General features: G+C 26.0%; 1 protein-coding gene across 2 annotated transcripts; it reads right to left on the reverse strand.

Annotated features, from left to right (window-relative positions):
• Nucleotides 1–3930: 3930 nt before the first annotated feature.
• LOC129981695 (uncharacterized) lies at nt 3931–18414 on the reverse strand. 2 transcript variants are annotated; one of them, XM_056092632.1, is made up of 6 exons: nt 18263–18414; nt 15954–16011; nt 9517–12955; nt 9306–9377; nt 6759–6850; nt 3934–4255 (listed from the first exon to the last, which is right to left on the reverse strand). In XM_056092632.1, exons 2-5 carry the CDS (start codon nt 15992–15994, stop codon nt 6764–6766), a joined length of 3639 nt encoding a protein of 1212 aa, XP_055948607.1. In that variant the 5' UTR covers nt 15995–16011; nt 18263–18414; the 3' UTR covers nt 3934–4255; nt 6759–6763. The 2 variants fall into 2 exon arrangements, with proteins under 2 accessions (XP_055948608.1, XP_055948607.1); XM_056092633.1 differs by lacking the exon at nt 9306–9377 and having other exon boundaries at nt 3931–4255.
• Nucleotides 18415–18462: the final 48 nt, after the last annotated feature.

The raw sequence follows: 18462 nt of genomic DNA on the forward strand, positions 1-18462 counted from the left end.
TTTATACTATTACAAAAAAAAAAAGTGTGACTTTGATCTGTTTTGATAATAATTTACAGTTGCACATTCTCATATAAAAAGTACACTAAAGAAAAGTATTGTAATCGTCAAAAAATTCGGAGAGAATTTGACGAAGACGAATCTCCACGCTTCAGACCTTTCTGAATCCAAAAAACACGTTTTGTAACTATGCCTATCTGTGAACTCGATTACTCAAAAACATTTTGAACTAGTTGGATGAAATCTGGCATATGGCTTTACGCAAAATTAATCAGTATCTATTGAATTTTGGACAAAAATTTTTCAATAGGAAGTTTATCTGTCTGCCTGAAAGAATGAAATAATAACTTCTAAACATAAAGAATTAGATGGATAAAATTTGGGATACACTTTTAGCATCTGAAATGAAATTCCGTATCAAATTTTGAATTCATCCTCCAAAAAATAGACCATCTGTCGATTTGTATGCTTGCATGCATTAGCACGATAACTCAATATCGCAAAGATGTAGAATTAATGAAATTTAGAATGTGATCTTAGTAATTAAATTCTGGTTCTGTCTCAAACTTACGGAATTCATTGAAAATAATTAACTGGTTACTTAATTGGTTGAGGAGAAAGGCTTTCAAAATCCTAATTTAAGTTATATATATATAAATATAAAACATTCATATTTGGGATTCTTGAAATAAAAACTAAGCCCTCATGGTGTTGCTTAAAGTTTGCAATTTTTATGTGGGTGGAGTAAATAGCATTTTAATAGGAAGTAACAGAAAAAATTTCGAAAAGACTACCCCCATTGGTTTTAATTTTACATTTCAATACAATTAATATTCCAAAAAAATTATAAAAAATACTTTCTTTTTTTTTTTTTTTTTTGCTTTCTTTGACATTGTTTTAATTAATTTGATTTCTGCCGTGAGTCGGGTGCAAATTCATTATTAAAAAAATATTTAAACTTGAGTGTTTGAATTCATTGGAAGCTCATTAAACATGAGCTTCCAACATTTGATGTTTTCAAAGTGCACGATAAAAATGTATTTTTAAAGAATTTTAAGAAATACAATTGCTTTTTGGCTACCATATGTCCCCAAATGTATTTAGATACATTTAAGTCAAGTGACTAAAACTACTTTCTATGCAAATATCATCATATTTCCACAGGAAATGACATAGTCCATGTAACAATTTAAATAAAAGTAAATATTATATTCACATTGATTGCCTCAACTCGCAAAATGTCACTAAGCGATAATTAAAATATGACATTTTTCGATTACTGAGCCAAGATCCAAAAACAATTCATATTATACTTCTAAATTAATTTCGAATTTTATTACAGTTTAACTTCTCTTATACAGATTATGAATGTGCATATCTCTGAAAGCCATTATTCTAATACAAAAGAAAAAATGATATATGTGTTACACTAGGAATTTGATTTAATATCTTAGCCTGATTAACACTTATCCTAAAAGCTATATCTTTATTATAACAAAGTAACTCAATTTCACATGCACACAGACATGATTTTGCTTTTCCCTTTGCACAATTGATAGTATCAATTCTCAATCTATGTTATGCATGTATTAACACTAATGTTGCTTACATTACTAGTAGTATTACTATATTAAATTATTTTTGATAGTAAAATTTTCAAATAAAAAATTTGATAAATATTCAAAATGAATTACTCTTTTAACATTTTGGTTTTTATTTCATTATTCAGATGCATATATACTTTTTTCTTTCTAATGGCAGTGGCAATGCTGGCCATTTACTGTGATAGTATATGCTAGATAATGTTTCAATTCATGAAAGGATCAGTTTAAGGTATCTCATGTGACAGAAATATCAAGAATGAACTCAAAAAATATAAGTTGTGTAATTTTTTGGGGAAAAAAGAAAATATGGATGTATTTCCAACAAAAAGATTAAAAATCATATCTTTGAGAAATTGGATTTACTGCTTATTAATAAAAAATAATGTAAAGTACAATTGGAACTTGAACCTGATAAATGAGTGAAACTACTGAAGATAAAGGCATATGCTTAAACAAATTCAAACTTCGCATTCATCCTCATTAAAAATAAAACTTATTATTTATTATTAGTCACCTGTGACAACCTGCTGGTTCGTCAGAGTTAATAGTTATATTTGATGTCATTTAAAACTTTTAGACATAATTTCATGTCCAAAATTCCAACATTAAAACCTGTTAATTTAATTGCATTAATTAAGCTTTGTTTATTAATGTGAATCTTTCTAGTGGAGACAGCCTTCTATCATAGTGCTATTAACCATTTAACTGCACTTGCATTTTAGTGTGGTCGACAAGTATATATGCCATGTAAAATAAAAAATTACTGTTCAATATCAAATCTCAATATTTTAGTAAGATGAAATGCAAATGTAATTCAATGGTATGTTGCCTTTATAATATCATCAAGCCTACTATAAATTTAAAAGCAATTAGGTTAAATTTTTTGATACTGAATTTATTCCCCTTTCAACGTATGCTTTTTACTTTCTCATAAAAGAAGTACAGAGAAAGTATTGTAATCGTCAAAAAATTCAAAGTCGAGAATTCGACAAATCTCCACATTTTAGACCTCGCTGAGATAAGGAAGCAAATATCTACTATTGTATTGGTTTGTCTATGAACAAAATAACTCAAAGACGTTTCGGCTAAACAAAGGAAATTTACTATATAGTCTCTATATCAAATTTGTAGATTTTATCAAATTTTGAGCAAAATTAATTCAGAGGAATTCCATCTGTCCGAGTGTTTGAATATAAATTAACATGGTAACTACAAAACAAAGAGAGCTAAATGGATGGAATTCAGTTCACATGTCTGTTGTTTACACTATAGACATGTGTTTACACTATAGACATGTTTAATGTCTATAGTGTAAATAATTATCAAAATTTGAGTCGGATCTAAACAAAGGCTGCCCATACTTTACAGCTACCAAATTAGGCACATATATACCTTGGAGATAGCAAATGTGCAAATCAGAGCAATTTTTCGTTGATATTTTAATAAACTGAATTTTGCCCTTTTCTGAAAATGTTATTGTAGAAAAATTAATTTTGAAGCTCTTAAAAAAAATCCCTCTTTTAAATAAAGTTGAATTTTATAAAATAATGAATTGTGCCAAAAATAAACATTGAGAAGTAAAATAAGCAAGATTAATCAAACAATGAAATGAATAAATGTATACAGAGAATACTTGAGTAGCATAAATATTGTAGAATAATTGCATTAAAAAAATTATATAATAATTTCCCAATATATAAACTTTCCTCTGAACTCGCATATAAATATAAGAATCCAGAGATTTATTTTAAAATCTCTCAAATGCTATTTCATATAGTTTGTTTTTTAACTTAATGTAAAAAAATGACACATAATGAATTATAATTCATACCAAATGAATAATGTGATTATATAAAAATAATGGGTGTTTTCCTTTTATATACTGTACATGGAAGTACTTGGATATCAACATTTTGATAAAGCACATTTAACAGGGCTTATTTTAAATCCTTCATGAATATGCTTAATATTATTCTTTTCAAGATTTAACCAACTATTATGGTTAAGAACAGACAAAACTTAACATTTTAAAATAAAAATTTCCTTACAAAATCTTTATTGTGATCTGCTATAAAACAGACAAATTTAAATATAATTTTTGTAACAACTGATTCTGTAAACATTCAACAATTCAAGAAATAATATTTCCCCATGAAAATAGTTTATTTAATACACATAAACATCAATTTACATCACATTCAAAATGAAAGAATCTATCATGAATAACAGATAATCTTATGAAAGACTATTATAAACATCTAAAACAATACGAACATTCATATTTGTACCATGAATGTATCCAAAATGGAAGAATTGATATTAAAGTCAATATATTTAAAGCTACTAAATGGAAATAGACATATATCTACAAAAGCATATATTTATACTGAAAGTCATAAACAATATCTAGATGTATATAAATACAATTGCAGAATGAAAATTTTTACATCACAGCAGCTAAGTATTTTATAATTAAATCACATAAATAGAAATAAAACAATAGGATATAACAAAGTTCACATTAAAAATATAATTATGTAGCATATTTTACATGCTTCAAATTGATACATTTTAAAAAAGCTTTGAGCACATGCAACCTTGCAAGTAGCATACGGACGAATACTGACAAATAACTGCACAGAAGTATAAGCCTATAAAAATAACATATGATATGCCTATTAGTATTATAAAAGAAGTAGAACATTTAAATCAGTTGTTAATTCTAATATTTCACAAAATTTCAATAATTTTAATTCCAGCTTTAGAAAAGATTTATTCATGCACTTAAAACCAATACTATGACATACTTCTGTAACTTAAACATTTGATAAGATTTTTCTTTTTCTTTTAACTACAGACATATCTTCAAAGAAACTCTAAACTAAAAAGTTTAGTAGGAAATTTATTTGAAACCACATATAGATTTATAATTCCCAATGAAAAAATTCTCATTTTTGCTTTATAACACTAATTTAAAATATAGGATGAATCTAGATTTTGATAAAAAGCATAACAAAATATAAGTGGATCATAAATAAAGATATGGTTACATGGCTTAACTTAAAAATAAATTAATACATAGGGGATCCAGGAGGGACAATATAAACTACTGTACGGAATACAATATAAACTACTACAGGGACAAGTTGTAGTTTATATTGTACACTGTGCTTTCAGATTTTTCTGTTCAGAATTTTTGTTAAACATGACTTCTATGGCAAGCACTAATACATCATGACAATCAATGCCCAACAGAAATGGGTAGGGAGAAGTTGCGAGCACATGCTGATTTAAATGGAAAAAATATATATATTGTACATTTATATTTTTGATTTTGTTACATCTGATTTTGTTAATTGAAAATTCTTTTTAAATTTTGTTAGTTTGTATGATACGTTAGTTGAAAATGTCTTTTTAAATTTTGTTAGTTTGCAAGATAAGTTAGCTGAAAATGTTTTTTCTTACTTACTTTGTCTGTTGAGAAGAAAAATGCTTTTTGTAAATGGGTGGCGCTGCATGCCACCACATTTATATAACTGTAACTGTGATGTTGCTGCATGACATCATTATGTACATACAAATAGAGTGAAACAGTCACAAGTGTATGCTCGGCAGTTGTTCTGAATAAATATGCTTTAATTTATTGGTTGTAGACTGAATTATTTTCAACAGCACCTGGCATCTGGTAGATGCAGCTAGCAGAATTTATATTTGCTTTTTTCACCTTGTCTATGAGTTAAGTTCTAAAAAGCTGCTTTAATTATTATTTTTTACAGATTCCAATTTTCTTTTTAATTTACAAAAATATCCAAAACTATGTAATAGGGCATGTAGTAACATTACAATTTGTAAGATTTATCTTAATTTGAATTTCATTCCTGTAGCTAGAATTTCTATTTTAAATATTAACATGCACCCACAAAGATTAAATCTTACCCTCTGAAACAGTCCAACAGAGGTTCACTTAATAAATTGCTAACTCTTTCAACTGATAAAGAAAAGATGGGGGGGGGGGAGGAATATGAGAACATAATTAACAAGAAATGAATACAAGAAGAAAGGAGAATAAAAAGCAAAAGTTTCAAGAGGGAAAAAATCTAGAAAAGGAGAAAAAGTGAAGAAGAGGATTTTGAACCAACAAACAGATTCTGTACAAGAATAGTTTTGTTCCAACTTGCTGAAATATAGAAATACTAATGATATATTATGTTATATCATTAGAATTCTAAAATCTTCTATGTATACAATTCTAGTGTATACAAAGCCTACTTATAATGCAATTTTTCAGCAAAAGTGGGTTTCGAGCCAGGAACACTCTGGTTTCAAAGCCAATACATAATAAATTGGCAGCCATAGTTCACAATTCTGATGAAGGAGAATGGATTAGTGCTTAATTTGCAAAATGTGGGTATGAATTGCATGCCATAGGAAACAGTCTATCATTTGCTTTCATTAATTGAATTCTGATGCAGAGTTAACTTTTGTGTTGATTAATTAAATAATTTTATCTTTATTTTGCTGTAAATCAAAAGATAAAATATACCACCATGTCAAATGCCTTATGTACTTTAATTAATAAAAGAATGCTAAAGAGAAAATAATTTTAAATATTTTTGTTTTCATGCTTATAACTTACCACATATTTGGTGCAAGTTATAAGAATTCTCAAATTAAAAAAAAAAAAAAAAACTTTTGGTGCTAAAATAAACAAAATTGTTGAATGTTTTTTAATGCATATTATGAATGAATAGTTGAGCCATAAAAAAAATGTTAATCAAGGAATTACAAATAAATTAAAAAAAAAAGCATTTCTTTTTTTTTTCAAAAATTGTTATAACTAGCCCCCCCCCACACACACACAAATATTCATATTCATATATATATATATATATATATATATATATATATATATATATATATATATATATATATATATATATATCTTGCTATATTTTTGATACTTAAGATCAAGTCGAATATATAAGATGAATTTAATATAATGGTTATTTCTCAGTATTTAGATATCATATTAGTAATTGTGGTAGCATTAAGTCTAAATAAATTGCGATCAAAAGGTTAGAACTATATTTAAAAAAACTTTAAAAGAACAAAATTTAAAACTATAGAAAATAAGATTAAGAACAGAAAAAATACCTTTTTTACAGCTTTCCAGTAGAACACTGAGGTGATCCTTTGCATGCAGAATTGGGAGTTTTTATGCCATTCTTGTTTGTTTTCTCTGTATTCTATCATAATAAAAGAAAATTATGAGCACAAATATATTTTTTTTAATTTTAGCATTTGTTTTTTTAATCTGAAATATAAAATTTCTTACTCCAGAAAGATTAGCATACTCTTTAATTGCAGTTATGTGTAATTGCTGAAGTAAAAAAAATCATGCTAAAAATAATTTTAACAAATAATCCTAATGAATAAATAGTCGATTTGTTGTAAAATTATATAAATTAAGATACAGATTGCAAGTAATGCTTAACTCTTAAATGCTGGTTACTTGAACAATTATTATGGAATCTGTATCATTGTAGGCAATATCATTAAAAAAAAAGTGGGGTTTTTTTTTCAATTAATATAAAAATTTAAAGATATTGTATAGCATATATCCTTCACAATTTTATACTACTTAAAAAAATTAATTAACACATATTAATTAATTTCTACTTACATTAATGGTTGAAATTGTAATATATTTTTGAAATTGCTTTATTGAGCTTTGATGGCTCTAAACATTTGTCTTAAGAAGATAACATTACATTTGAATATAAAAAGAATGTATTCAAAGATATAATGCCATTAAGGTTATTCAGTTACCTGTATCTATGTATTTGAAAGCATAGTTCATTAACCTGATAAAGTAAGGTACAACTAGCTGAAGATGACATGAAATAACCTTTCTTTTACATATTGTCAATAAGCATGAAAACTTAGGAAACAAATATTGCATCAATTTGTTCTGACTTATTTAACCTATTGTCATTATATATCAGAACTTATAAGAAGAAAATTGTCTGTGAATTATAAAATTACTATTAAGCTGCCATTTTTTTAGTGTCCCTTTGTTTAGAAGGCTAAAGCAACCAAACAAAATATGTGAATCATGAAAAAAATTCACTGGTCATCCAGGATATGAGGAGATTAGTACCATTAAGATAAAAGGGTTAATTTTATTTTTAAAAAACTTTAAATATAGTAACTACACCAAAATGGCATATAAACTTTTAAAATGGTATAAAGTGATTGGATCATAAAGAAAATAGTCCAGTATAGACAAAACAAACTGTGTCAATAGCAAATAATTATCAAACAACTGACAGGCTATCATTTAATAAGAAACTAGATGTATGCAAAAGAAAATGAAAATAATAATAATAATATGAAGTTGAGCACCAGGAAACTATAGTGTGGTCAGCAACTGAACTCAAATCACAGAATAGCGCAAAAAAATGTCTCAAACAAAAGTGAAAAAGATTAAAATATTACTTGCTTCAATGTTATATGTCACATTGCAAATGTTTTCTAATGTTAAATAGTAGTAATACGACAATAAAAGGTTGATACTGAATTGATACAGATTAATAATTTCTATTTTAATTATGACGGTAGAAAAAGTTGAATCATCAGAAAAAATGTGCATTCAAACTACAATACACCTACTGTTCCTTACTCATCATCATAATTTAGGACTGTAAACATCAAAAGACAAGGGCAGAATTTGCACAATTGTAAATGTAAAAACTTCAAATTATAACAATGATATTTTAGAGCCTAAGCCTTTTTTTTTTTTTTTTTTTTTTTCCCTGCATAGAAAATTTTTATGTTCTAATAAGTTTTAGATGCACATCATGATTTACATTTAGCGCACACAAAAAAAAGGTTTCTGAAGAAACTTTTTTAATCAGAAACAGCTTTAAATTTATGAATATATAATTAAATTTTGATATCACAACATTTCCAGAATAAAAAAAAAAAAATTTTTTTAATATATATAGCTTAATCTGTAAGTGGTAATTTCAGTAATAACAATAGTGGTTAATGGTAATTTTAGTAATAATATAACTGATATTAAAGATTTTCAAATTAAATATTAACTAAATAATGAAACATTTCAGAAATTCCTGTTTTACTTTCCATCCTCATATACTTGCTATGATAAAAATTCTTTCACAAAATCACTACATTACATTTTTTGTTAAAAATTTATTTTCCTATTAATATATAATTTTATGTCATTAGTCTAAACAAATTGAAACATAAAAAATGTATTTTTTTAAGATTCATGTAATTTTGGCCCATTCTGAAAAAAAAAATTTCAGTTATCCAACAGCAGCTTTTTGCATAGCATTCGTAAAAAAGCTCTTCCAATGTTTTCAAAATATTATGATGATGCAGTGGTAATTTCAATTTCATGAGATTTTAATATAAAGTCATTTCTAAGGAGAAACAATTCCAATTAAAATATAAAATCTGAATTTAATTGTGCTTAAAATCATAAAGAGTATTTTTTCTTTTTCTATTTTCCAAATAAATAAAAATCTGAATGCAATATTTTTAAAAAATTTTTCAGTAATACTATGCAGGAAATGATTTATTGAAACATAATTTTTAAAATAATAATGAAAATCTAAAAAAAAGAATAAAAGAACCAATAAACTGAATAAAAGGTAAACTAAAACATAAACTTACTCCCACAATTAAGTTTCCATCAAAACGATGAGTTGTTTTCAGAGGCGTATAGATTTGTGGTTTTCCAATATACTAAAAGTTTTGAAAATCATAAAATAAAATAACTAAATAAAATATTTAAAAAGCTTTATAAGCAAATTTTAAAACATAAAATCAAAAGTATTAAAATAAAAACATCAAATTACACAAATATAATAAATGAAATTCATACCTTAGCAATAGGACTTTCAATGTTTTGAAATTTCTTTGGTATTGACCTAGGCGTCGATTTAGGAACCCTAGATATGGAATTGCGTACTGAACAAAAATGATGCTTTCTAGGAGTTTCCTGGGGTTTTGCAGAAGTCAAATTATCTGTTGCAGATACAGACTTCACAAGAGGATTTTTGAAAATTTTCTCAGTCGATGAACCAGATTTAACATCCTTTGATACTTTCTGATGAACAGGAGTAAAAAATGGATTATCTATTTTACGAATAGGAATCTTCGTAGTAGAATTTGCTTTACTTCCCGATTTTTTAACATCTGTAATACAGTTCATTTGACTCGGAGTTTTATTTGAAACTTTTGTTGAAGATCTTTTCTTGCTTTTAGAATGATCTGAAGCGACTAGTTCTTTATCTAAAAATGGAATGTTTTCTTTGCTTTCACTTTTTGAAATATATTGGTAAATATTTTCATTTGATCTATTTCTGATGCATAAATTTAATGGCATGATTGAATCTCTGGACTGTAAAAATCCATTATCAATAAAACTGCATGAAGTGTCATGCAAATCTAGAGCTTCTAATAAATGGGCATTATGCTCATTTGCTCCATTTTGTGCATCACTAGCAAATATGCTGTCAGTTTTGTTTTTCTCCAGACAGTTTTTTGTAACAAAAGGTTTCACTTCAGGTATATCAGGAGAACAGCCTTTACAAATAATCTTATCAGATGCAATGCTGTTTTCACTAATCTTTTCAATAACTTTTGGCTCAGCAATAGCTTGATTTTTATCAATTAAATCTGGACTTTGGTTAGTTATTCCTACAATTTCCCTTCTAGAATCCACCTTAGTAATTGAAGGTGAAATGTTTCTAGCACACTGATCAATAGTTGATACAGAAACTATATTAAGACCCTGATTTTCATCAAACACCACTTCAAGTTGTAATTTTAAGTTACTGTCTTTAGGTAAATCCTTGGGAAGCACAAGTGCATCTTTAAAATAATCAATCACATTCTTTGAATCTTTTAAAGTATTATTTGAAATACTACTCTTAGTAAATTCTTCAGAGGAAGAATCAAATGCCTTAGCAATCTGATGAGCAGCAAACTGTCTTTTATTTAATAAATCCTTTTTAAATTCAGGGGCTTTAGTATCTTTATTTGAAGGAAGACTTTTTTTCTCAGTTTTAACTCTTAAGGATTCAGCACATGAATTGTCAATATACACAGTATCATTTGAATTGGAAATTCTTATTTTGTCATTCTTTTCCACATGTCTTACATGGTGCTTAATAGGCGACTTAATATGAATTTTAGAATCAGTATTTTTATCTTGGTGTGGACTTTTCCTACTCTTTTTAGAACTATTATTTAAGGATGGATTCTTCTTTTCCATCTTTATGCTCAAGGGTTCAATAGGTGAATTGTCGATACAGATGGTATCATTTGCTGTAAAATTTCTTTCATCATTCTTTTCCAAATGTCTTAAATGATGTTTAACAGGAGACTGAAAGCAGCTTTTAAAATCTTCTCCCTGGATGAATTTTTCTTTCTTTTTCTTAAGACTAGATGAATTCTTCCCACTGTTTTTATTTAGCATGGGTGGAGAGGATGCAATAAAAGAATCATCGCTTAGTTTTGGTTTAGGAGGACTTTTGATTTTACTAGAGAGTATATGTTTGGTATCTTTTTGGTTTTCAAATTGTTGAGTTTCAAAGGAATATAATTCATCCTGATTCAAAGAATTATTTTGAGGCAAATTAAAGGAATCATCAATACAGATAGTATCATTTGGATGACTTTCTATTTTCAAATTCTCAGGCTCCTGTTTAATAGGGTTTTGTGTACAGAATTTAGAATTGATATGCTTTTTAGAAACTTTTTCATTAGGTATACATTTTTCACTTTTTATATTTAATCTTGGTTGGACAAAATTAGCAACATAAATTATATCATTTGGATACTCAGTAGCGACATTTTCTTGATTATTTTTTTGATTTTCTGTATTAATAAGATGTGATTCATCCTTGATTAAAGAAGTATTTTGAGGCATAATAAATGAGTCATCAATGCAAATAGTATCATTTGGATGAATATCTATCTTGTTAATGCTTTCATCAGAAATTTTTATATCATTTTTTATCACAGCAGAATGAGTATTTGAAGCTGAAGCTGAATCTGAATAGGACTTAATACAATCATTTTTACACCAAGAATCCTTTTTCTGAAAAGAAAAATCTTTCACTTGTTGATTTACCGAAAATGTATCTTTTATTGGATTTTCTTTTTTGATAGAAGTTGTAACCTCAGGCGACTTAATAAAAGAATCTTCAATAATAATTGTATCATTTGAATCAAAGATATTTCTTTTAATATCAGTAAATTGTTCTTTGGCATGTTCATTAAAATTATGAGATAAATTCTGCTTAGATACACAATTTGAATCCATATCATTCATAGTTGGCATATTATCACAATATTCCAATTCAAGGGAATTTCTAGATGCATCCCTATTCAATGAAGATAAACTCTTTTTGGAAGTCTTCTGTTTTAAATATTTTGGATTGACTGGTAAACCATCTAAACTGTCTTTAGACATATTCTCAGATAATGATAGAGAATCAGCAGTAAAACTTAACTGTTTAGGAATCTCTGCATTGCCTTCTTCTGAATTTTCAAAATATCCTGCATTTTCAAAAATAACTTCAACAGATGTTTCAAAAAGATTTTTTGTAACAGCATTTTCTTTAGCTAAATTTTCAACAGAAATTTCAGCATTTTCTCCATTTCTCAGAATTACAACGTTGTCCATATGAGAAAATGAAAGAATGTCAGCTTCTTCTAAACTGTCATCAAAAGTTTTCTCAAAATCAAGAATTGCCAAAGAATCATCATCATAATTCTGATCAACTGAATTAATTTTTTTGTTTTCTAAGCAAACATCATTTCTCAAAGAATCATCATATATATGATTCTTTTCATAGATATTAATGTTCTCTATTTCTTCTGAAATACTCAGTTTCTCAACATTTGATACAAGAGAATGTATATCTTCCAAACTATCACATATTGAACCCTTAAGCATTTGTTTTCCCTGAAACTTCCGTTTATTAAAATTTATGTTCTCGGATGAAAACTTGGAAACATTTATTTCATTAGGGTTAAGGAATTTTCTTTCATCTAAGCTGTCATTGAAACTTTCATATTTGCTTTCATCAATGGAAAAGCTTTCATAAATAGAAACATCATTTATATCATTTTTGCTTTCCTCTGATGCCATTGTCATTGATCCTGAAAATTCTTTATTTGAAGATGCTGGCAAAAATTGAGGCTTAAGTCTTTCTTTTTGTCTTCTTTCAAATCTTTCTTTGACTATCCTTTCTCTATCTGTAATAGGGCCATAGAAAATAACACCATCGATGCATACTGGTTCCTCTGTGCTAAAACAATAATATTATCTATTACTTTGTGGTTAATTAACAAAATATATATATATATATATAGTTCTTAACAAACATCTAAAAAAATTGCTTTATAATTATATGTGAAAAATAAATATCTGAAGAAAAAAATTTCTTAAGTTAAAGAATAATCATTAAAAATAATAAAAATAAAAAAAGACAAAAGAACACCTAAAAAATTCAAGCATTATATGCTTTAAAAAAAAAAAAAAAAAAAAAAAAAAACTTCATGCATATAATTTATAAATTGAAAAACAGAAAACATGATGAAACACAAGGAAAGAAAAATCTTTTAAACTAGTTAAATTTGTCATTTATCAAGTCCAAAATTCAAAAGCAAAAAAAAAAAAGTTAAATTTCCATTTTATTTATATATATATATGTGTGCATGTGCATGCATGCATATTTAAGTATGTATGTAACATAATTTTTGTAGTTGCATGATCAAAAGGACGAAACTCTAAAATAATTATTAAATTGAAATCAACTTCAATTTATTTAACCATAAGAGACATAATTTGTACATAGGGATGAAGCTGTACTGTGTCCCTTCATACCACAAGACAAGAGCAAAGTGTCAAATTTTTCACTTTAGTGATTTTACTAAGAGATTTCTTGAAACATGTTCACTTAGGAAAGAGAGGTACTTTGAAGGAAGGTGGCAGTACCAAGGTTTTTATTCTTTCAGCAGCTCTTATCCTTTTACTCTGAATGTGAGACTGAATTGGTAAGCTATTTTTTAGAGTGCATCTTAGAAATAATTAAATGAAAAAGTAAGATTTGAGTTGGGAACTAAGAGAAAATTTTAGAATGAGCTAATATGGGCTAATTTAATATAAAAATTAAAAAATTAATTAGGATTTAAATTAAATTAAGAGATATCATTACATATATGTATACAAATATATAAACATTATTCATGATTATATATAAGAAACAGCTTCAAAACTTTTCAAATATGAAAAAACTTCAAAATTTAAAAAAAAAAAATGTATTTTTAAAGTTAAAAACAAATCTACCATTTCTCAGAACAAAGATAAAATTCAACAATTCCAAATAAAACGGCTTTGTTAACTTTATTTCATTTTATGAAATGCTGTCATTAAGCTTTATTGAAGTGTGTGTGCATGTGTTCACACTGCATATCATGAAAGTAATGTAATTTCTGAATAAGTAACTTATTCTGTTAAGTTTCAGGAAGAAGCTAATTTTTAAACTAAGGCTTAAAATTTAAAAAAAAAAATCATATTAGGCTAGCTGAACTAACTTTATTAATTTAATTAGAGTATAAGGCATTTTGCATTTTCATACAAATTATAGTAAAAAATATATATATAAAATACAAAAACTTATAAAATCTCTGAAAAAGATCAGGAAACTCATAAGACATGAAATAACTTAAAATCCTTTTGTGAATTTTTATTTGCACAATATTTTTCATTATTCAAATCTTGATCCAATTTAGGACTGAGTTATTTAATGCAGTCCAAGGTGGATGTCATTTCTGCTGTTTTATTTTCCCTTTATATTATTGCTTTATTAAAAAAAAAAAAAATCCTGTACATATGACATTTGGAAATTCCATAATTTAGCAAAGATCTGTACTCATTAGGTTTCCCAAAATTTAGAGAGAAAAAAAAGCATACACAAGATTTAAAAAAAGTTTAAAAAATAATAGCAATTATGTTAGATATTTTATCATTCAACAAAAAGATATATTGACAAGAAGTGGAAAAATAAATCAATTTAAGTTAATATTCATTTATAATAAATTAATCCTGGATTATAATATTATTACCCAATTTAAAATGTCTTTGAATATTAATAATACATTATTCATACTTTCATTTCATAACATGTGGTGCTTGACATTCAAAAACTAAATAAAATGGTCATTTTTCTTCTTTTTGAATAAATCATAATAGTGATGAAAATTTGCCCTTATAATTTTAAGTTGTCTTTTCCCTATGGACACAAATTCAAAACTATTTTACTTATTATGTTGATTGATGTAATGCTCTGAAAAAAAAAGCAAGCAAAAACTTTCAAGAAAAATTATATACACATACTTGCAATAAATTAGATATGATGATTAATCTTTACTCATTCCGAATGATAATATAACAGCCTCAACTAAATTATTTTGACTAGGAGCATGAATGCTAAACTAGACCTCAGTTACAACTTTATCAAAAAACAATGAATCAAGAATATATGGATAAGCATATATAATATAAAAATAAGACACGTAAATGAACTATTAAGTCGATTTAAAGTAAATATTATTAACTAGATCATGGCAACTATACTTCAAAATTGATGGAACTTGTCAAATGCAGTGCTGAAAATCCTACATAACCAAAAAATTTAAAGAAATAAATATCTCATCATCTAAAATATAGGCAGAAATGTGGGTGTCTCTAATTAAATAAAAAAAAAAGACTAATTTTCATTGCTACATATGATTATATATATATGTTGCTACACATGATTATATATATATATATATATATATATATATATATATATATATATATATATATATATATATATATATAAAGATCAGCAAATTGTTGAACTTGGTAGGAATAATAAAATTAAAATTCCATTTTAGAATAAATTTTTTTGATTTCTCCTAATGTTCTGGAAGCCCCTGAACATTCCCGATCAAGCAGACTTTCTACAACCAATGTAAAATATCAACAATTACATTATGATTAAATCTGAGCACAACCATTGGATCGACATAAAGAATATTTCATCTATTCTAATTACTGTATTCTTCACATTTCTTTTATTTTTCTCTACATGCAGAATGATGGTGAAGTACTGGTTATGTTAAATTAACTATTTTTGCATTTAAAAAATGATAAGGGTTTTTAATATCTTATGAAATTTGATTAAAAGAAATACAATAGAAATAAGAAAAAATAAATTTTCCAAGAATACAGAAATTCTAACGATTAAAAATACAAACCCAAAATCCTCAGAATCTTCAACAGGCCCATCTTCCAACATGTTGCAAACAATTCCCACTGAAAGAGTAAAATAAATAAATAGCAGCAAAAAAAAAAAAAAAAAGTAATTTTATATGAGAGAAATGTACACTTAATACAAGATACTTGTAGTATAAAGTATATGGTTTGTTTCATTAACTGAAATCAAGCAAATATTTTATAACAGTAATTTAAAGTTCCTTCAAATAGAGTAAAAATAAGAAATTGCGTTTTATTAAATAGCAAGCAACCTCAAACTTTCATCTACATTAAAATAGAAATTACATTAGAAGCATAAATTGGTTGAACCTTTATTTAAATGATAAAATTTATTGTTATAGCAATATAATAAATTGTGATAAATACATATGGCACACGAAAATACATGTAAAATTGTCATATGCTCCCTCCAAAAATTGTATTGATAAACTCATTGATATTGAGGCATAATTTAATTGACAATGCTTTTATTTTCCTAAATAATATATTATAAGTAAACTAAGTATGCTGTATCAGAAGTCACTAAAAAAAAAAAGAAAAAAAAGGGTACTTTTTCATTATACTGGCACAAATCTCACCAAGCAGACTTTTTGGGACAGCACACAGTCTCTGGAACAAATCACACCACAAGTAAAAGGTTACCAGCAGCGATATTCAATTCGGTGTTGGTTGCATCATTATTGGCGACTTTATCGCCTGCACCGGTACAATGGAAAAGTACCAAAAAAACTACGTATTATTCATTGCTATAAGGATTTATTAATCAACTAAAAGAGATATTGATAACAGAAATAATATATAGGATGCTTAGATAAATACACTTCACTGTAAAACATTATCTTTTAGATATTAAAATATAATTAATAAAATTATCATATAAATGTTAAAATATTTAAAATTATTTTTAGAATATCCTATAAATAAAATATGAAGAAAGCAATTAATAACAAAGATTGTGATACAAGGAAGCTAAATAAAATTAATAAATCATCTGTATGTTAAAGAAAGTAATAAACATATTTTTAAAATAGTTAGCTCAAAAACATTTAGGGAAATACTTTTAAAAATGCACACTGCAATTATATAAATTTAATGCTTTCTCTTATACTAAGTGTTACATCCTTTCAATCTCTTTTTTTTTATGTTGTTAAGGATTATTCATTTTTCGACTAAACTAAAGATAGAAATGCAAAACTAATTTTTAACACAAAAGATTACTAGATATGATAATTAATTGTATTAATTATCATATCTAGTATTCACTTAATATTTGATGAGTTTTCTACTGTTTTGCACAAATACGCAAAAAAAAGCTGTGCTATGTTCTTTAGTTTTACAACAACCATTCAAGACACCTTAAAAACTTCATGACTTCATTATTAAAGGAATCAAAGCAGTTTAAAGCATTTAGTGCACTCAATATGTAATAAGTTTTCAAAATTTTAAGAAAATGACTCATTTTTTTTTATTGTATGATCACAAAAAATAAAAAAAATGCACATTCTCAACTTATATTAATTTTATAGTTAATATTTTGATTAATTAAAATTTAAAACATGATTATCTACTAATTAAAAAATACAAAAAATTTCATTAATTTAATAATAATATATATGTCAACATATTACAAATGAATGGCAATAAATAAAATACACTAACTGCCTTTCGTTTACAGAATTTACTGATTGTGATGATTGCTTTTAATTAAATAATATTACAGACCACTTTATTACATCTAGAATTAATATTAATCTCAAAATACTAGTTTTTTTCAATAAAAAAATCGAAAATATTTTGAAATTACACGTTAGAAGATATGAATATTGTTAAAAATAAAATTTTCGTTCGGTTAATTTGCTACGTCTCTGAGTTTTTAAAGCATTAAGCTGAAAGATCAGACATCAAAACAATTATTCCTAAAGAAATCAAATTAATTTCAAAAACATCTAATAAACATTCATAAAAATCAAGAAGTTAATGAAAAAGACTTTATAATCAAACTTCAATCATATACATTAATTTTTCATTACAAATTATGGCAAAAATTAAAATATAAAAGGTGACTAATTTTAATAGATAATAAAATCAATGTTATAGTATGTATGACAATTTCAATGCTTCAAAAAATCATACAAATACTTTGAGATATGAATATAATTTTCTTTATCGAATGATGCATTTTCCTAAGCAATATTTTTATCTTTTAAATGTGATGATCATATCAGACATATCGGTTGAATCTGTTCACAATACTGCATATCAAAAATTATGATATCACAGAATTACTCACAATTAGGAAAACCAGCAGTAACTTTTATAGACGAATTATTTATTTATGTAAAATAAAATTTCTTATTAAAATTAAATGATAAGTCCAAACAACAGATAACAGACAAGCTCAAACAGAAACAAACGACGACATAGCTGCCGCTCTTTTTATTTTTAAACTGCGTTTGTTATGATTTGAAAGAAAATGTCAGTTGCCACAAA

This window comes from Argiope bruennichi, chromosome 8 (assembly GCF_947563725.1).
Source record: "Argiope bruennichi chromosome 8, qqArgBrue1.1, whole genome shotgun sequence".
In the NCBI taxonomy this organism is placed as follows: domain Eukaryota; kingdom Metazoa; phylum Arthropoda; class Arachnida; order Araneae; family Araneidae; genus Argiope; species Argiope bruennichi.

Coding starts and splice junctions, on each gene's coding strand:
- LOC129981695 (XM_056092632.1), bottom strand. CDS start 15,994: ATGTTGGAAGATGGGCCTGTTGAAGATTCTGAGGATTTTGG. Junction 12,956..15,953: donor GAAGATTCTGAGGATTTTGG/GTTTGTATTTTT, acceptor TTATTGTTTTAG/CACAGAGGAACCAGTATGCA. Junction 6,851..9,305: donor ATGGAAACTTAATTGTGGGA/GTAAGTTTATGT, acceptor TTATTATGATAG/AATACAGAGAAAACAAACAA.